Source organism: Strix uralensis, chromosome 6 (genome assembly GCF_047716275.1).
Source record: "Strix uralensis isolate ZFMK-TIS-50842 chromosome 6, bStrUra1, whole genome shotgun sequence".
Classification (NCBI taxonomy): Eukaryota; Metazoa; Chordata; class Aves; order Strigiformes; family Strigidae; genus Strix; species Strix uralensis.
The window spans coordinates 13,062,393-13,082,879 of record NC_133977.1 but is presented as its reverse complement, the minus strand read 5'-3'; the positions used below and the strand labels follow the sequence as shown (position 1 = coordinate 13,082,879).

Genomic DNA, 20,487 nt, shown 5'->3' with positions numbered 1-20,487 from the left:
GTCAGAAAGCCCCAGTATGCCTGTGTGCCTAAATTAAAGTAAGCAATAAATAAAATAACCTTGTTTTGATTCAGAACCTTTCTGTCAGCAGAAATATAAAGATATAGGACCTGTATCAGCTGACAGTATGCATTCCCAGGGAATGATTGATGGAAGCCCATTTTGATAATATTGCCCAGTGAAGGCAGAGGAAGACAGACACACAGAAAATTCTCTGTGAATTAATAATTCACATAAGACTGTCTTGGGCTATCTTCATTAGTCAGGCATTTTTTACTACAAGCTCTGCGCTGAGATTGTTTTTTGGTCATTCTTTTCTCATACAAACCATGTTACTTCTGTAACTCGAAAAAAGTCTACAGTTTGTCCCATGGCCATCTTTGTGTCAGTATTTTTTGTATAAATTGTATGTACATCTGTTTAACTTATGAGGAATCAGTAATTTTGAAAGGACTTAAAATGCTAATAAAAAAATAGGAACATTTCTATATTACAGTAATATTATTAAAAATGGTCTATTTCTTATTAGCTGAACAGAAGAAAACAAAAACGGATTGAAACTCGACTGAAAAGGAGACACTGGTCAAACAACATAGCTTGCTGTCAATCTTGATCTTCTGTCAAAAACTTTCCACTTTTCAATTATAGATCACATTCAGGTTTCTGAATGATCACCAACTGCAGGAATACCCTCCAGGTAGCCCCCTGCCAAGGGAACGGTGACTTAGGTAGTTGGAAAAAAGCCATAGCACCTCTCCACATCTTTATTACTACCTTGAAAAAAGTATTTGAAGTAGCTGTGCAAGTTCAGACAATGCATTTCTAACTACCTGAATGGACTTTTCCTTGTTTTGACTAGGTATTCGAGGTATTCAAACTTAAACCCTTATAAAACAGTAGATGGCCTCCTTGCTTTGTGTTTAAAGGAAATTATTTATAATAAATCACAGAGTTTTAAATATATTTGTATTATAGTGTATTAAGGAAAATACTCCGTAGAATGGGAAACATATTTCAGATCACCTTTAAAGATGGACTGTTTTGATTTTGGCCCTGGTATTTACATTCAGAATGAATTTTAAAATTGCTGCTCTCTTCTGCCTCTCCCAAAAGGGACCTCTCACTTCCTCTGAAAATCAAGTGTTACTAAGATGTAATTTGACTTAAATGTTTTTTTATGTTATTTCACTCACAGAATGGTACATGCATTTAATGATTGCTTTGGGCTAATTGACCAGAGAGTTTATTAGAACAAAGGAGACCTAAATGATTTGTAATAGGTTTCCAGAGTGCACTCTTTAGAGTGATATTAATGGAAGGTTCTTCTTTTTTCAATACCTGTAGGTTGAAGATTCTCAAGGATCATTTTACTTACTCACTTTATGTCAATGTCTGTCGTTCCCTCTTTGAAAAGGACAAGCTGCTCTTCTCTCTTTGTCTAACTGTGAATCTCCTGAAATATGAAACATTGGTCAGTAATTAAAAATAATTTGCAGTTTGATATGATATATATTAAACTACATATACAAACTATCAGTAATATGAACATACAGGATAAGAATAGAAAAATAGGTTTATATGTAATCATATTACTTAAGCCTCAATTTTGTGATGTTTTATTTTCATTTTAAAAGCATTTTTATAAGCATTGAAAAAGATTCTCTAGAATAAAATAAATATATAACAAACAGGTTTGGCAACACTGAGCTAGATGATAACAGTTTTTTTCTAAACATTACTTAAACCAAAGCCCAGCCTATGTTATTCTTACAGCGAGCACTGCAAAATTTTACTGTAATGTATTCAGAGTTCTAAGAGCATATCAAAATGAATTGTAACCATTGATTTAAGAAACTACTTATTTTTCTCACTTAAGGTGCTAAATGTGTTTATTTTTGCACAGAATTTCTCAAAATCAAATGCTTGTACCAACTAAATTCTATTAATTTCTAGTAACTCTTTACAAAATATTTCTTTACAGGATTTTTTCAACTCATAATAAAATAGACACCTTTTAACCGTATCATCTGCAAAACAGTACTTAATGATTGCTTGGAGTTGTGTCAGTGTAATATAGAAACTTTTAAAATTTTTATCTCAGGGAATACATAGAAGTGAATTCTTTGAAGAACTGACAGTAATAATCATGGAACACTGGTCTCCCATTCACAGGGACTTCAATTTAGAAATTCAAGACATCAAAGAAATTTTGAGATAAAGGAATACTGAGAAAGGAATGAGATATGTAATAGGCTGATATTTCTTTTTCATATTTAGACTTGCCTTATAGGGAAAGGGTGCATGGTTCCCTGAAATATGTCCAGTATTTTTTTCCTTCAACACTTTGGGATTTGAAGAATGGGTCTAAAAATCTAATCAGTTAACATTGTTCATTCCCCAAGTTAGGAATGCAGATGAATCTTTAAATTGGCTCATATCTTAGAGTTTTTTTATTCCTTACGTTCATGTTTAACTGAAAACCAGACAGTGAATGCTTTGGAAATAAGCTTTTAGTAGTTGTATAGAAGCTTTTTCAACTAATGCAAAAATTGAGGTAAATGTACTGATTTCCCACATAATGTACTAAAACAGATTTTATTTATTTAGTCCTGAAAGCAGTGTTTTTCATTGTAGGTTGATGAGAATGAGTGGAAATTTCTGTTGACTGGAGGCATAGGTTTGGACAATCCCTTTTCTAATCCATGTACCTGGCTTCCTCCAAAATCATGGGATGAAATTTGTCGACTAGAAGATTTGCCATGCTTCACAAACATTCGTAAGGATTTTACACGACTGAAGGATGGATGGAAATTGGTATATGACAGCTTGGTATGTTAACATTCCTGATTACCTGCATTCATGGCTAATTAACACACAAAATATTTATTCAGGGAAAAGAAAGTGCTTTCATTTTACATGGTATATTCTTACGTATATGAGTGTAAATATTTAAGCAAATGGTGTGTAGTAGTCGATTATTGCCAGTTTGTCAGGTGCCTTCTGAATAGCAAGTCATGATTTGGATTTAATTTGGATGGAAAAAAGGCAAAACCTGCAGTGGTAAGGTGACAGTGAAATTTGCTAAACTTAAGGCAACCACTGTCCCTTGTCAGTCTATACATTTGTTTAGCATGCTTTGAGGATGCCTTTTCATGCTATTATGTAGTATGCTGATTTCTTAGATAAGTGTAAAAAAACAATTATTGCCATGTAGAGAAACTAGAATGGATTCGGGAGACCTGTGTTTCCCACAGTGTTTCTCACAATGCGTTTCTCACAGTGACCTGATACGTGCATTAATGACTTGGCGTGCTGGTTTTGGCTGGAGCAGAGTTTATTTTCTTCATAGTAGCTGGCGTGAGGCTGTGTTTTTGTTGTGGTTCAACCCCATCAGGCAACTAAGCACCACATAGCTGCTCACTCACCCCCATGGTGGGATGGGGAAGAGAATTGGGAGGCTAAAAGTGAGAAAACTCATGGGTTGAGACAAAGACAGTTTAATAGGTAAAGCAAAAGCCATGCGCGCAATCGAAGTAAAACAAGGAATTCATGTACCGCTTCCTATCAGCAGGCAGGTGTTCAGCCATCTCCAGAAAAGCATGGCTCCCATCACACGTAACAGTTACTTGGGAAGACAAATGCCATCACTCTGAACATCCCCACATTCCTACTTCTTCCCCCATCTTTATATGCTGAGCATGATGCCATACGGTCTGGGATAGCCCTTGGGTCAGTTGGGGTCAGCTGTCCCGGCTGTGTCCCCTCACAACTCCTTGTGCACCCCCAGCCTGCTCACTGGTGGGGTGGGGTGAGAGGGAGAAGAGGCCTTGACTCTGTGTAAGCACTGCTCAGCAGTAACTAAAACATCCAGCACAAATCCATCCCTGGATTAACAAAAATGAAAAAACATCCCTGTAGTAACAAAAACATTCCAGCACAGATCCAAAACATAGTCCCATACAAGCTAATATGGAAAAAATTAACTTTATCCCAGTCAAAACCAACACAGGTTTGGATTTGTGCTGGAAACAGTGTGGATAAATCAGGGATGTTTTTTTACTGCTGAGCTGTGCTTATACATAGTCAAGGCCTTTTCTGCTCCTCACACCACCCCATCAGTGACTAGACTGGGGGTGCACAGGAAGTTGGGAGGGGACACAGCTGACCCCAACTGACCCAAGGGCTATCCCAGGCCAAATGGTGTCATGCTGAGCATATACAGCTGGGGGAAACCACTGCTCAGGGACTGGCTGGGCATTGGTTGGTTGATGGTGAGCAATTGTTTTCATTAGCATCACTTGTCTGTCCTGGGTTTTATTTCTCTCTTTTTGTTATTTTCCTGTTCATTACCATATTATCATTATTTCAATTATATGAAACTGTTCTTATCTCAACCCATGAGTATTCTCACTTTCACCCTTCAAATTCTCTTCCCCCCATCCTGCTGAGGGGGGAGTGAGCAAACGGCTGTGTGGTGCTTAGTTGCTGGCTGGCATTAAACCATGACACTTACTTTGTCTTTATCTAACTTGATCACTGTTTCTTTAAAATCTAAGCTCTTCAGATGAATTTTATTCCACATTTGGCCACTTGCTTCATCTTTAATCTTACTATGAACTCCTTTTTTTTAATTTTATCATACTCTCCCTCCTTCTGCTTCTTGATATGCAAAGTCCTCAACATACACATACCTCCTGAACAAATGATTAAGAGTTATCCTTCTTTCCTACTTGCACCATATCTGACCATAGCCACTTTCATGTTCAGATAATACCGTCTATTTGTGCTAGTCCACTGAAGCACTTTTCTCACTGTTAACTTAAATGATGAAAATTTATCACTGATATTCAGTCAAATGACCCAGGACTTCTTACACCCATTTCAAAAAGATTGTGTGTTTTATTCGTTTTAAGCATAAAGGATTTAGAAATCCTTTCTATTTTAAAAAATAGGCTTAAAGTATGCAGAGAGGAAACGAATGGGTTTCTGGTTGGAAATGCTCCTAAGCGTATGATAAGAGACATTAAAGAAACTAAGCAGCTGCAGCTCCTTCAGTTGTCCAGATTGCAGGAAACAGGCAAACAGCAGAGATAAAGCTTTCCTTGGACATTTACAAAAATATACAGCATGTTCAGGGGGTTAGTTCTTCTTTGGGAAATAGTTGCTTGGAAGAATGAACAGAGAAATGATGGTGTTTGCAAGAGTTTGAGGGAGGAGACTATGGTTATGCACTTTGGGATTATAGCTTTTTAAAGCAATGCCTAATATAAATGAAAGGTGCTGACTTTCAGAAGTAAAGATTCAAGGTGTGTGCGATAGCTATTGTGCATTCACAGAGCCAAACTGAAATAAATAGAAATTCCTTCATTTAAGTGGCATTCAATAAAATGAGATCTATAGAATCAGGTCATCAGTTAATTTACAAAGAATCTAATAAACAGCAACACTGGAGCCAGGAACATTCAGTTACTGAACTCTGAGTGCTAGATCAAAAGGAATGGCTTTATCACATAGCAAGATTTGCTATGCCTTTTACTTCTTGTGTGAAAACACTTTTGTTACCTATCTATCATTAATACTAGTACTTTCACGTAAATGCACTAGAATTTTGAAAGTGCTACTTAATGAGTCTTGGGGAAGATTCCTTTTTGATAGCTGTATTTTTTTATCACCAGTGTAGTTTATCCTCAGTAATATGCAACCAGCTCTTTTTCCTATCTTGTTAGTGATACACAAATTTAAATACAGGGCAGTTTCATGCATGTGAGTTAAAGAGAGGGTACAAAATCAGTGGCACTTAAGCCACTTTGTCATCAGCAACCATACACTGAATATGAATGTTTTTCAATAGAATTTGAGATGCACTTTTCTCCTCCTACTGTTGTAGATCAGGTTGCTTCCAAAAATAGGGGAGACCTGACTTCAACTCCCCAATTCAAGGATTCCGTGTATTTTATCTAAAGTTGTATTGCATATCCTGGAGCAGGGACTGAAACTCAGTTCTCCTCTAGCTGGCTGCCTTAATCTCAAAGTTACTGCTGCATCTTTTCTCATAGAGAAGTGAAGAGTTTTTGGCACAGTAGCACAACTCAATTCAGTCTTCAGTGCAACCTTCACTCCTCAGTGTTTCCTAATTCACTCAGTTTTCTACAAACCTTGTAAATTCTTAGCTAAACTCTTCAACAGTTGTTAGAGATGTCATTCTGAGGTACCTATTTTTCCCATATATTAATACAAGAATAATGCAGCATTCTGGATTCCAATCTGAAACTAAGTGCCTAGAAGTTAGGGAAGGAGGGAGCAAGGCTCCAGATCCCCAGCAGAACATGAGCTCCATCGTGATTTGATTTGCTAAAGCGAAGTTGCTCAGAATGCAGTTTGCACAGGTCTGTCTGCACACCTCTGTGCCCAGCCCTCTACAAGCCTAAGAGGCTCAGCAGCAGAGCTGTAACACCAGTTTTCAGAAAGGCATACCTAGCTGACACTGTACTTCAGTCTAATAAGAAGTTAACATGCCACACAACAACTGCTGTGCCCAATATAACTGCAACAGCAACATAACAGCTGGATTATACATAGGCCATTTACAAACTAAGTCCTCTGGCACGTTGTTTAGTTTTCCAGTTGTCGTCTTCCTGCACTCATTTTCTGCATTTGGATGCAACCTAACTCATAGTCATCATGTAATACTGTAATGTGTTTGTCATTGTTCTCCACTTTCTAGAGAAGAACCTTGGGTTATCATCTTTTAAACACTCAAAAATTACTATAGCTTCTCTGCTGTAAGAGAAGCTTCTTAGATAAACATGTATTTAAAGTTGGTTTTATTTTAAAAAAGCTTTAAGCATGTCAACCCCATTTCTGTAGATTAAGAAAAAATACGTCATGGATTGTTGTGTCACATTAAAAGATAATTTGCTCTCACTATAGGCAATTCTCAAATGCTTTAAAGAATGTTGAAATACATATTTTTTTAGGAACCCCAGCATGAGGATTTTCCTGCAGAATGGCAAGACAAGTTGGGGGAGTTCCAAAGGATGCTTATCATTCGCTGCTTGAGACCTGACAAAGTATGTACAAAACTTTCACCTTATTCAAAAACATCTGTCCATCTTGGAAACCAAAAGTATTTGCAAGTGTGCATTGCAACTGTATTGTCTACAGCTATTCTACAACAGCCTATCATAAAGGAAAATAGGAACTAATGATTTCCAAAAAACAGCAAGTTTGAAATTGTAATGAAAAAAGCTTCTAAAGAAGGGTAGGCCTTTAGCTTTTGTTAAGTTTCAGTGTACACACCAAAAGTCCCAGAGCTCTTACTCCTTGAGACTCTCTTACAAACCTTATGACTTTCCTTTGTCAGTACACCTGCTCTTTTTGCTTATGTAACCTTTTTGATGGATGTCACTATCTATGGTAGATTTTGTCTGATCTGGGAAGATAATTTAGTGGTAAGAAGGAGTGTAGATAACGTAGGTGCTTAAAGCTAGCAATTGCAGAGACACAGATCCATTTTGTTCTATGGAGAGTGTTTTGATGCAGAAACTGTTCTGATTTGAATATCTTTACTTGTAAGGTTTGAATGTGGCACATATCACAATAGGCGCTCAAAGTTGTGAATCTTTATTCCAAAAAAGTCAACCTACTAAAACCAGAATATAAGTATTTGCTTAGATATTTTTCATACATTCACAGGTTAGTGGGACTACTATTAGTCCACATCTAGCCATAATGACAAAGCACATGGTTAAAAATAGGAGTTAGTATAAACCGTTATGACCTCTGTTCCAGAGAGCCTAAGAAAGGAATTCTCTACACTTCCTCACACAGCTGTTTAGCTTTATATTAGTACTCAGAAAAGAATATGAATGTTTGTACCATATAAAGAAGAGAAACTTTTAGAGTCAGACTTTACACTTCACTTCTCGTGGATTTTTTTGACTGGCAGGATGAGCTTTCAGAATGTTGGGCAGATGGACTGTCATGGTGAGGCACTGGAGGCGGTGGTGTATACTGATGCTTGGAGACAAAGTTATCCACAAGACGCTGCCTAGTTGCAGTGACTTCTTCTTCAAAAGAGTTTATTATACTTCTGCCAGTTTTGCACTTAAAGCAAAGCAAAAGATTGAGACTTTCAATTGAACAATTTAACTGTATTTCAACTTTATTCAAAACTTAGATCCTCAAAACCCCACTGATCTGCCACTAATTCTAGCTTAGAAGTCTACTTTTGCCTGTGGCCAGCAATACTGCTGTATGAATGCTGCAGAGCTGTTTAGCAGATATTTCATATGCATACCCCCATTTGATTCAGAAACTCCTCTACCAGCCTTGCCAGCAGAGCTTATTTCATTGACTGTTTTCGGTTATGTCTAGTATACATTTTCTTTTAAAGTAAATTGTGAACCTGCTGTTTAAATCACATCAGGGAGGGAGACTTCAGTTTGATTTTCTTCTGGGTGAAGAGGCATGATCTTGCTTCTCAGGATCTGTTGGGATCTGCCCTAGTGCATTGCCCTCCAAGCTGTTGGTGACAGTATTCTTGGGGGCAAAGTGTCCCCACTTGAAGCTGCTGCTTCAAGTTTTCTATATGCTGTACTTAGAAATAAAGTAATATTATGGCCAAGACCCCTTTTGTACCTTGGAACAGCACTCTAAATTAACTGTTCAGGTTAGATAACATCATCTTCTCACTCTTAGTCCACCTTTTAAGATAACAGACTTCTCCCACTGCAGCATGTGATCCTATTTTTATGTACTTGAGTCTGTTGTATAGGGAACTTAATTAACCTTGACACTCACTAGGTCTATTTTCAATATGGAACATTATCAAGAAGGCAAAGATCTTATTTGTGCAAACCCACTAGGAAGTAAGATGCAGAACCTTTACTGCACCTCATCAAGGGAGTTGGTTCACTTGATTCTTACTATCCATAGGATTAGGGGTCATATAGTGAGGATCAGCTGATCTGGATCAACTAGTTGAAGCATCTCAGTTTTGTGTGCTTTTGTATATGTCAACACTATGGCATGCATGAAATCCCAGAAGTGGATAGGAATAAAACTGGATAGCTATAAAACATTTGAAGTGGGCTTTCAAGTTTGAAAGCTTAGACTGCTTTACATGTAAAACTGGGCATCTGAAGCAATGGTCTGGTCAAATTTTGTTTTTTCACATGTGTTGTTCATTATTCCTGAGAACGAGAGAGCTGCTCATTGTAGAGCTTCCTGGATTGATTGATTATTGCACCCAAGATTTCTTTTTCTGTAATGAGTTGTTGGAAAAACATTTCTGAAGGAGGTTTTCCTTCAAATGCTAGACAATAGACTACACTGAGAAGTGTTTAGGTGCAGATTTCTTAGTCAATAATGCATGTAAATCATTACTTCAGAATAAGTCACATTCTAGCCTTACACAATCACTCCTTGCTGATGCTTGGAAGTCTTAGAGATGGAAATTCCTGTTTACATTCTAGCTTTAAATGTTATATTAGGATTATTTGGTTAACACTTACAAGGAAGGTTCTCACCCGTGTCATCTCCAGCATGTAGTACTCCTCCACTGTCAGGTCATCAAAGGGCTTCGTAAGGGATAAAAAGCCACAGCTGTGACGTTTGGTGTGTTCCTCCCTGCAACATAAACCCAGAATAAGAACAGATATTAAACCCATGAAAGTTACATCACAAGAGATGAAGAAATCTTAACAGACAGGTCTCTTCAGTATGTCTACTGTCTATCAGTAGAAAAAGTATCATACAGAAAACATACGAAACAGATTTTAGTGGATCTCAGATAAAAGCTACTCGAACTACTTCAGAGTTACTGGCTGAGATAAACTTTCAGTAGGCTTCAGTTTTGTGAGCTGTTACAGAGAAACTGGTAATTTTATAATGAGTAAGGGGATGTTGTCAAAGAGGTTTACTTCAAGAACATTGTTACATCTGTGCTTACCATGGGTCATCATTTGGTTCCCAGCCTTCCAGTTCTATCAAGCAAAAGAAACATTTTGCCACATCTGGTTCATTTGCACTTGGACAGTGGACAAAACCCGCCTTTGCCATCTGCAGGTGACAGTTTAGAAGTTTAGAGCCTCATCCAACACACTGCGCATGTTCACATCAGCAAACTGTTTCTGAGAGCTTGCAAACAATGCCTTTCCCCACAATGTCTATCAGCACAGATCAGGCTGTAAAATAAATTTTCAATGTGAGGACTGCAAGTAGGTAAATAAGCAACTAGTAAAGGAACAAGGAATAGGCTAGAATACTGAACAGATTTCTGCATAGCTGTGGTGTCTGCCGGCTACCAGAGTAGCTTTGTTCTACCAGATAACTGGCATTTCAGTAGCAGCGTGTGAGATCTGCCATAGCCAGGACTTTAAAGAATATTTTCAGAGAAAAAACATAGCATAAGACCATGGACATAGAGAACCTTTAAATAAAAGCTGTGTGCAATGCCACATCTTTAACTTCTATGTTTTCCTGTCACTTTAGAGAACGCTAAAAATTAAGTAAGTTTGTTTCAGTTATCAAACTTCACATCTTCTCAACTCTTGCAGTATAACTCATCTGAGATCCAGCCTGGAAGTTTCATGTGTGTGCCAAAGTAGAAGTCAGGGGTATATTTTTTTTAATGTTCAACTCAAAGCCTGCAGGGACATTAATCCCCTGCAGGGACTAAAATTTAAATAATTTCAATTTCTGAATTCTAAGTAGTGATCATTCTGCCACTTAATCCTTCCTGCTTGATGCATACTCGTTTCTTCTAATGTAGGCTTTTTTATGAATGAAAATTTGCAATCAGAAAGACTACATAATACAAGAAACTAACTTTTAAGTGACAAGAACAAAAAAAATTAAAACAAGAAAAGTAACTATATTCAATTCTGTACTTAGACTAGTGAACTGAACATGCAGAAGCCAGCCATCCTACTACAGTATTTCTGAGCAGGGAACAGAGGAAAGTTGGAGTATTCAACTTTTCATCTTCTTCAGGCTTAGTAGAAGCTCACAACTCGTCTTGAACATAAATATACTTAATGGCTTCACATTCAGGCACAGTATATATATAAAAAAAAAGGCATACTTACATTTTCTGGAGTGCACTTGCAATTCTCTACAAAAGGCCAGTTTGTGAAGGTTTTTAAACGGTTCTCATATTCATACATATCCTTAAAATCACCCAAGAGCTTGGAAGCTGAACCAAGCTCTTTCAAGAGCATCTCCATCTTTAAAGCTTGCAATTAGGATAGCCCAGAGCCTCCCTCCTGCTCTCAAATTTAAGGCATTGTACTAATTGGTTACACATTGCACCTGTAAAGCAAGGTAAGTTTGGAAGTAAGTAAAAACACAAGTGAGTTTATGATCAAGACAATCAAGAGGAATGAAGCTACTGGGACTTTTTTCTTCCCGTGTCACATTCTGTGTACTCAGCACCCTATATATTTATTAACTGAAAGTACCTATGCTAATGCAGTATGAAAATTACAAATTCTATAATTCAGATGTCAAAAATGCAAGTTAAAAACTCTAGTTACAAAGACAGCAATTTTACATACAATTTTTTTAAAATATTATATTGATTGTGACCAAAGTGATTCAATTAACACTGCTATTTTGAAACCTTTAGTGTTTCTTGAATTTTGTGTTCAGATATTAAATCTTAGTATCACATTTGCAAATACTGTTGCATTTCTTTAAAGGGGAGGTGGTTATTGTAAAATATTCTAGAATGTCTCCAGAGATAGAATGAATGGTGATATTTAAAAGAATTATATCTGTAAGGGTTTACAGGATGAAAGTATTAAGCTGTCATTTTATAAATTGTCTCTCATTTTGGTACAGAGCCCAGTTAACTTCAGTAGGAAGTTTAAACACCAGTGTGTACAAGACTGCTGTACACAGCAGTTTTCTAAGCCAAGATCTTAACACATTTGAAAGGTGTTGCATTATGAGACTGCAGAATTGAAATCCTCTCCATAATACAGATGAAGTGCAGAAAAATTTCCAGCTTCCTATACCAGCACATTAGTCTGTCCAGATATGGTGACAGAAATGAGAGTAAGGATCATTTGCATAGGAATTCCATTTTCAGACCTCTTAGAGCACCTTTTTTGCCTTGATTTACAATCATTTATTCCTCTGGGACTATCCTTGAAAGTTATATAAAAATGTTTAGAGTAATATGTGTTAATGCTTACACAAAACCAGGACACTTTAAATCTAGTTTTTCTTTTTTTTTTTTTTTTAGATAATACCAATGGTGCAGGAATTTATCATTCACAACCTAGGCCGTCCATTTATTGAGCCACCTCCATTTGATTTGTCAAAAGCATTTTCTGATAGTCATTCTTGTACACCACTGATATTCATACTTTCTCCTGGTGCCGACCCCTTGGCAGCCCTTGTTAAGTTTGCTGATGATCAGGTATTGTATATCTCCAGACTTTTTTAATATAGTTGATGCTTGTGTGTGTGGACACGCACCTATGTTTGTATGAAGCAAGTAACTTCATTTAAGTAAAAGTTGAAATGCCACAAAGCACTAATGTAAGTAAGCAGATTGTTTTTAGGAATTAATAATTTGTCTATTATTTATAAGAAATTGTATCTTAAATATTTTGGTGTATTTTATAATGTGATGTCATGATCTATTTAGCTATTAGTTTGTGTAATCTCAAATGGAAAATGGAAAAAAGGAACAAAACCATAATGTTATAAATGTTCATTGTAAAGCATGTTATCTGAAAATGTGGTGGTTTTGGGTTTTTTTTCTAATAAGCATTATGTGTAATATATTAATTAAAAAACACTGTAGTAATATAGGACCTTAGGATCTTGGGTGTCATTTACACCTCAGACTTCAAATATGGATTTTTTTGGCTTTGACTGTCATTATTATGGCATTTAAAACAAAAAATTCCCAACAGCCTTAATCAGTTCTTATGTACAAGAGTACTGTTGTAATACTAGAAAGTTGCTGTTTTCTGGTAAGATGTATTTCTTGCATTTCCTGACTATTATTCTGTCAGAATTCCATGCTGTTGGAAATTGACAGACATACTTCAAGTCTCCAACCACCAAGCTGCAAATGTATCCTGCATTTTATAGAAGGTTGTCTACATCCTTAAAGAGCAGCATACTGTTTTCTGGAGTATTTTGAAACTGTCAGAATTTTACAGTTCTGGATTAAATGGATGCGTAGTTGGAGCTTTTCACTGAAAGATAGATAAGAGGTTTTAGTCAGCTGGAATGACATGAAAAAAAGATTTAAACTGTATTTTAAAATATACTGTACATTGAATATTTCAAGAATACATATAGATGTGAACTCTCATACTAGAAGGTTCAGTGTATTTATGCAATATTATTCTTACTTATAATATGCTTTCTATATGCAGGGATATGGTGATACAAAGCTTAGTTCTCTGTCACTTGGTCAAGGCCAAGGCCCGATAGCCATGAAAATGATAGAGAAGGCAGTAAAGGAAGGAACATGGATAGTTTTGCAAAATTGCCATCTAGCAAGTTCATGGATGCCAATACTGGAAAGAGTCTGTGAGGTAAATAAAGTATTATCATCTTCTTATAAATAATTTTGAAGGCATGTCTGATACATACAGGCAACTGAAAAGCCAGTTTAGCATACTTCATGATGATTTCCGTTATATAAGGGTAATCAGCATATATTGATTCTGTCTTTTTCCTTCTGCCTGCTGGAATAGAAAGTGCTCACAAACGTGGGTCTGGCCCATTCCATGAACAGTAAATTTCAGCTGCTACAACACTCTTTAGGCCAAAAGCTTTCATCTTATATCTATTACTGCAGAAAGCCAGTATGTCAAGGAATTTTGGTCTTGAACAGCTATAGGTTTCCAAAGAGGTACTGGTGTGTATTTATTTCTTTTTCTCCCCCCCTTAATAAGCTTAACACATTTCTGTTGTATACATATTATTATTATAGCCCTTCCCAGAACAGCTGTATGACAGTCATTGCAGTAAATGGGCAAAATATACATTCCATTGCTCTTGTGGTATAGAGCCTGCACTTGCTTTTGTTCATATATTCCACAAACATTCACAGAGAAGACAAATTTTAGTTCAAAATACTAAAGTCTTGAATAAAAAATACACCAGCTGTGGAAGTTGTCATTTGTAACTGTGACTTTCACTATAATTACATATAAGCATTTGAGAAATTAAGCTTTGAACTGGTATATTTTCCCACTTAAAAAAAAAAAATGCTTTAATAAAAACACTTGAGGTGTGTATTAATCTACTGTGTCTTCCAATTACCTGTTTTTATATGTGTTTATTATAGGAGCTAAACCCTGATACAACACATCCAGATTTCCGAATTTGGCTCACCAGTTACCCATCTGCCACGTTCCCGGTGTCTGTACTTCAGAACGGAGTGAAGATGACTAATGAAGCACCAAAAGGTTTACGGGCCAATATAATTCGTTCGTACCTGATGGATCCAATATCTGATCCTGACTTTTTCAACAGCTGCAAAAAACCTGTTAGTAATGTTGTATTGTAACTTTGTAAATCAGTTAAAGCAGACCCTGATGACTGTGTATGTATGCTCTGGGGGGAAAAAAAAACCTTTCCTAAATTAAAAAGTTGTCTTCCACTGCAATGAAACTTTTTGATTACTGGTAGTAGTAAAGTAAATTTAATTTTTATTGTTTGTCTCCTACTTCTTCAACTGAGATTTTGGGGTATGGCATTAATAATACAGCTCTCTAGTTAAAAAAAAAAAAAAAAAGTAAGACTGGGAAAAAGCTTAGCCACTCTTTTCATAAACTGGATGTCTGTTTGCAAGCATATTTTACATTATTTTACATTATTTTTCTATAATTAATGTAGTTCTTCTAAATGAGGTCATATACTTTGCCAAATGGTCTCAAATGAAAAACAAAACAAAAGTTCCTACCTGAAGTGTTTCTTTAAAGGCCTGAAATCTATCTTGATAGTGAGAAAAAAAAAGAAATATTGAGCAAACAATGTTTTATATAATACAGTGGTGTAAAAAAAATGCATATCTTCATGGTCTTATATGCCTAGTTGTATGTGCCATGTATATTAATTACATACACATGGATATATAGATTTAAAAATGAAATTGCTTTGAGGATTCACCCTGATTTAAGGGAATATTTAGAACTGATGCTTACGATGGTTTGATGACTTCCTGATGAAGGCCTTTGTATATCAAGAAAATGTTTGTTACCAGAGCAGGAGATGCTGGGTTTTGAGTGACTCAGAGCACTGCTGTGCAGTATGTGAGAAAAAATGAAACAGTTTAAACCAGCCATGAATTATTAATGGTGTTGCATTTGGTTTTAAGGCTGAGTTCAAGACACTGCTGTATGGCCTCTGCTTCTTCCATGCGCTGGTGCAAGAAAGGCGGAATTTTGGGCCCTTGGGTTGGAACATTCCATACGAATTCAATGAGACCGACCTGCGCATCAGCGTGCAGCAGATGCACATCTTCCTCGACCAGTACAAGGTATAGAATTGCTCACAGCGGTCACTGGTCCTTGCTTGCACTTTCTAGGACTGTTAGGGCATTTACTGATGCAGGCTGAGTGCTGCCACGGCAACAGTTTAGTGGGGGCAGTGAATTAGAAACCAAGGTCCACTTGCAATAGAATCACAGAATCCCAGGTTGGAAGGGATCATCTGGTCCAACTTTTCTTGGCAAAAGCATTGTCCAGTGCTGGGGAATCCACCTCTTGGGGAGATTATTCCACTGGTGCTAATCAACTACATTAATTTTAAGTGGCGAGTGTAGCATGATCAGTATATAACTAATATGGGAAACTTTCAAATTACAGTTTAGTTCTGCCATGCAAAAGAAAGCAGCGTTTGTTCCATATAATTGCCTTATTCATTGGAATCTTATCCTGTCTCTAGGCAGGGACTGTGGATTCAGTTCTTGGCAATGTTACTGCAAGCTATAAAATATCATACTAAAACCCTTAATTGCTAACTGGGATTTACTCAATGATAGGGATAATACTAGACCCTGGATTGTTGCAGATTAACAACCATGAACTTTTTGTGTAAATTTGATGACATTTTCTTCCCTGTTTGCAGAGCTAGGCATTGTTTCATAGAAGCCTCTCTGGAATTTGCTAGCAATACATGACACTTCTTTATGTTCCAGCTTCCTAAGCAACCTGCTATAGCCAGAATCTGCTAAAAGTTATGGTTGGGACCAGGAAGGGGGTATTATTTTCCAAACCACTGTCAGCCTAGAGTGTTTTTGGTTACCAATGTGGTTAATAAGTAAATTGTGATTCAGCATGAGAAAGCAACTTCATGAAGGTGTGTGTTTCGTTTCCTGTGGGAGAGTTAAGGGGGGGGGGGGGGGGCGGGTCTGAGGAGGATGTCCTCCCCTTATATGACCAAAGCTTAAGAGCAAATGTAGTGCCTAGCAGGGAGGGAAGCATTCTTTTTCCTCAAAGATAATGACTTGTACATAGTAAACAGACTTTTTTGAACTGGTCTGCCTTATCCCAGTTCTCAGCATATCACCCACTCTTGCCCGGACATGCTGTAAGTAATTTATCTCTTCTCACTCATAAGTTATTCCTTTTATGCACCTAAGAGGATTCTAGCTTCTACCAACCTCAGCACTTTAAGCATGTTTGATTTTATTTTCTAAAAAAAAAAAACAAATAAGTAAAAATTTATGAGCACAGCTATGGCCCTGTGACAGCATAGATTTATTTTAGAAGTATGTATAGCCAAACAAAAGAGATAATTTTTGAGAGGTTTTCCATAAACTTGTACTCAGGGAGTTCCAGCTGCATTACTATGGAAATTTTTGGAGCTATTATTCTTCAAAAGAAGCAATGCTGGGTGACTTGATGGATGATTATTAGAGTATCTGAGGATCAGGAGAGCAATGGTACAAGCATGAACTAGCAGAAATAAATAACAGCTTTTAAACTTTCCAGTGAGAATTCTGGTTGACTTCCAAACAAATTACAGTAATGCCCATATGGCTGTCCAGAGAAGTACTAGGCTGCAGTTCAGATCATTGTCTTGCCTTTTTTCAGGAGGTGCCATATGATGCTCTTCGCTATATGACTGGAGAATGTAATTATGGTGGCAGAGTCACTGATGACTGGGATCGGCGTACGCTCCGTAGTGTTCTAAACATGTTCTTTTCCTCGGAAATCATTACAAATGTAGATTATAAATTTGATGCAAGTGGCCTCTATTTTGCTCCTCCTGAAGGAGATGTAAGTATTGCAGAACAACAGAATTACCAACAGCTTATTTTTTTTAAAAATAGATCCATCTTTACTGACTGATACATGCCTCAGTGCTTACTGCTGTCACTGCTTGCTTTTGTGGCTTAATCTCACATTCTATTAGGACTTGTTTCAGTGACTTCTAAGAAATGGAAATGACATAAAAAACCCACTAGCAACTAAATTGACTTTGCTTTATGTGAGTCAGCACACTTAGGGGACAATAAGGGAGAAACAGCCTGCTGAAGGTAAAAGCATTATAAAGTAGGCGTAAGAGAATTAGTTGATCATATCTGCTGGAGGTTGAAAGGACGCAGTAATCAGTTTATCACACAGGAGAGTTATGTTACATGTCAGCAAAATACCTTCAGAAACTGGGCAAGCAGTGGGCGCAGAAAGGGGCTGCAGTCCCTTGCACTAGGTATCTTATTTTGTAACAGAATTTCCAGCAGCTGTCAGAAATTTTGTCAGAAATTATTTAAGCAAAGCCAATCCTGATTTCAGGGTAAGAGGATGAACCAAAGCAATTTGTGAGGCACAGTCAGCCCCTGCATTTCCTTTTATATCTTAGTTTACACATTGTATTAATTACACTAGGAAAGTTTGTAGTGGTTTTGAGACACAGCTTGCAGCCTGTCATGTGAGGGGCTGTTTGGCTATTTCTGCATCTCAAGTCTAGAGTATTTCTTTTTATTCCTTTTTTCAGTACCAAAGCTATATTGAATATACAAAGACACTTCCACTGAATCCTTCCCCAGAGATATTTGGAATGAATGAAAATGCTGATATTACCAAGGATCAGTCAGAAACACAACTGTTATTTGACAACATTCTTCTTACACAGGTATGTAGTAAGTCACACACCATCTTACCGTAACTTTCTACTCTCTCTTCATTAATATGTTCAGATTTTTTTCCAGATTTTACTGTACCTTATTGTGTTGTATGTTCCACTTAAGAATCTTTTAAGGCTTTTTTTGGTTTTGTATTTTTCATGACTGTCTTCGTAAGAACTTCGTACAATTAGTTTGTGTATATTCTACTCCCTCCAGCTTTTAACAATTTTCAACTTCTTGGACAGTTTCAGTTAAGTTTGTAAGCCAGGTACAACCTAGGGATACTATACTATTCCTGTAAGCTTCATGAGGAAAATGAAGAGCTGAATACAGAGAGCAAGAGGGACATGGAGGGACAGCGAGACAGAGCTCACATTGCTCTGTGCCCTTTCACAGCACCTGGCCAGACAGTGGTGCTGATGGGTACATCAGAGATGGGGGGAGAAAGATTGGTTTACAGTGGAAGCAGGATTTCGGGGGGGGGGGGGGGGGGGGGGGCGGGGAAAAAGAGAGGACACAAACCTGTAGGAAAACAGATTTTGTTAGTTCTAAGCTAATAACTTATTGTAATAATGTAGGAAATTCTGAAACAAATGAATTTCAATCACAGGGGAAGAATATTGGACCTGTAACGATCTTTTAAACAATGCCTTTTATAACAGCTCTGTTTTCCTGCCTTTTAACTACTCACTCTCCTAAGTCCTCTTTCTTTTTCTCAAAATAAATTGAAATTTTTGGCTCTCTCTAGTCTCGGGCATCTGGTGGTGGTGCAAAATCCACTGATGAAGTTGTTCATGAAGTCACAGGTGACATCCTGAGCAAACTTCCTCCAGATTTTGACATTGAAGCAGCAATGAGAAGATATCCAACCACTTATACTCAAAGCATGAACACTGTGCTTGTCCAAGAGATGGGACGCTTTAACAAGTTACTGCAGACAATACGGGACTCCTGTGTTAACATCCAGAAAGCAATAAAGGTGAGCTGAAGATAACCTTTAAGGGGATATACCCTAGAACCTATACTCAATCTCTGAGCTATCAGTGCAAGTACCTTAGAGAACTGACCCTGAAGTCTGATTCAGATCAGTCAGTCAAACACTTTAAAGAATCTGGATTCCAAAATGATTTATTGATCTGTATCTTAAAGCTGATACGAATACATTGGAATATAAAAGTACTATTGTGCCTACTGTAGAGAAACCAAACCAGAATGTTTTAAACTACAGATCTGCTAACAAATAGGACAAGCATTAACTAGGTTCACATCTGGTTTTCTGCCTCACTAGCATGAAAGGCTGAAGCACCTCACACAATTTCCTACAGATGAAAGCAGGTCTCCAAAACACCTCAAACAGCGAATTACTGCCACTGAGCATTCCAGTTAAGATATCACAGTCCCAACTCAATGTTTGTTCCCAGTGGTAATCAAAAGCTATAGCCATGAAAAATTAAAAAGAGAAAAAAACAGGAAGAAGTCTGTTTGGGTAATTTTTTATTTATCCTATTATAGCTCAAGGCTGACAAGACATTTAAAAAACCCCAAAAACCTCCACCCCAAAACCCCACAAACCCCACTCCTCTCCCCGTTAAAGCCAAGCTACAAGCTGAAGTTTGACGCTTTAGAATAAAGCACTTGCAGCAATGTTGCAGAGTTTTGAGGAAATTTTAAATAATATTAAAAAGGAGCATTTACAGTTAGTAAAACTTAGAAGTGCTCTGGGAAGACCATGTTTCTGAGAAAGGATGGCAAGGGAGAATTTTCCAATATGAGCAGTTTTCTCCAAAAGAGGGTATAGACCTTTCCCCTGACCAATGTATGACTAACTACCGGATCAGACAGAAGACCGCAGTAACTTTTAATGAAATCCATGATGTCCATTATGCTTGTTTTCAGTGTTGCTCCTGTCTGACTTAGCTAGAAGTTCACTACATCTGTTGGACAGAGCACTATGTTGATTCTTAATAGTTAAAGCAAGCCTGTTAAGCAAAGTATGTCGATTTCTTCCTTTCCAAAATTTCTTTTAGGGGCTAGTAGTGATGTCTGCTGAACTGGAAGAAGTGGTAAACAGCATTCTGAAAGGCAAAATTCCAGGACTATGGATGAGTAAGTCTTACCCAAGCCTCAAGCCTCTTGGCAGCTATGTGACTGACTTCCTTAGCAGACTGAAGTTCTTACAGGTAAGCAATCCCCATTTACATGGATTTGTTCAAAGCCACTTACTATTTTTGTCTATTGATGTCAGGTGACATGTCCACAAGTGAACACACACACACACAAATTACTTCCACTGAATAACTAACAGGTCAAGTTCAGTTCATCTGTGCATGTTTCATATAGCCACTTGCTCATCACAGCATCTGATAAAGCACTACAATTTG

General features: G+C 37.3%; 2 protein-coding genes across 2 annotated transcripts in view; one reads left to right on the top strand and one right to left on the bottom strand.

Moving 5' to 3' along the window:
• The window catches only part of DNAH7 (dynein axonemal heavy chain 7), a 116,694-nt gene that overhangs the window by 92,145 nt on the left and 4,062 nt on the right, over nucleotides 1-20,487 (top strand). Inside the window, exons 51-61 of the mRNA XM_074872743.1 lie at nucleotides 1,345-1,471; nucleotides 2,635-2,829; nucleotides 6,978-7,070; nucleotides 12,251-12,427; nucleotides 13,401-13,562; nucleotides 14,321-14,521; nucleotides 15,353-15,514; nucleotides 17,073-17,258; nucleotides 17,977-18,114; nucleotides 18,855-19,085; nucleotides 20,134-20,286. Coding sequence (XP_074728844.1) covers nucleotides 1,345-1,471; nucleotides 2,635-2,829; nucleotides 6,978-7,070; nucleotides 12,251-12,427; nucleotides 13,401-13,562; nucleotides 14,321-14,521; nucleotides 15,353-15,514; nucleotides 17,073-17,258; nucleotides 17,977-18,114; nucleotides 18,855-19,085; nucleotides 20,134-20,286 — 1,825 coding nt within the window. The remainder of the gene's footprint in view (nucleotides 1-1,344; nucleotides 1,472-2,634; nucleotides 2,830-6,977; nucleotides 7,071-12,250; nucleotides 12,428-13,400; nucleotides 13,563-14,320; nucleotides 14,522-15,352; nucleotides 15,515-17,072; nucleotides 17,259-17,976; nucleotides 18,115-18,854; nucleotides 19,086-20,133; nucleotides 20,287-20,487) is intronic.
• Nucleotides 7,912-11,228, bottom strand: LOC141945018 (baculoviral IAP repeat-containing protein 5.1-like). Its single transcript, XM_074872350.1, has 4 exons — nucleotides 11,091-11,228; nucleotides 9,953-10,062; nucleotides 9,516-9,630; nucleotides 7,912-8,106 (listed from the first exon to the last, which is right to left on the bottom strand). Exons 1-4 carry the CDS (start codon nucleotides 11,226-11,228, stop codon nucleotides 7,912-7,914), a joined length of 558 nt encoding a protein of 185 aa, XP_074728451.1.

Coding starts and splice junctions, on each gene's coding strand:
- LOC141945018 (XM_074872350.1), bottom strand. CDS start 11,228: ATGGAGATGCTCTTGAAAGAGCTTGGTTCAGCTTCCAAGCTCTTGGGT. Junction 10,063..11,090: donor GCAAGTGCACTCCAGAAAAT/GTAAGTATGCCT, acceptor TGTCACCTGCAG/ATGGCAAAGGCGGGTTTTGT. Junction 8,107..9,515: donor CACGGGTGAGAACCTTCCTT/GTAAGTGTTAAC, acceptor CTTTGCTTTAAG/TGCAAAACTGGCAGAAGTAT.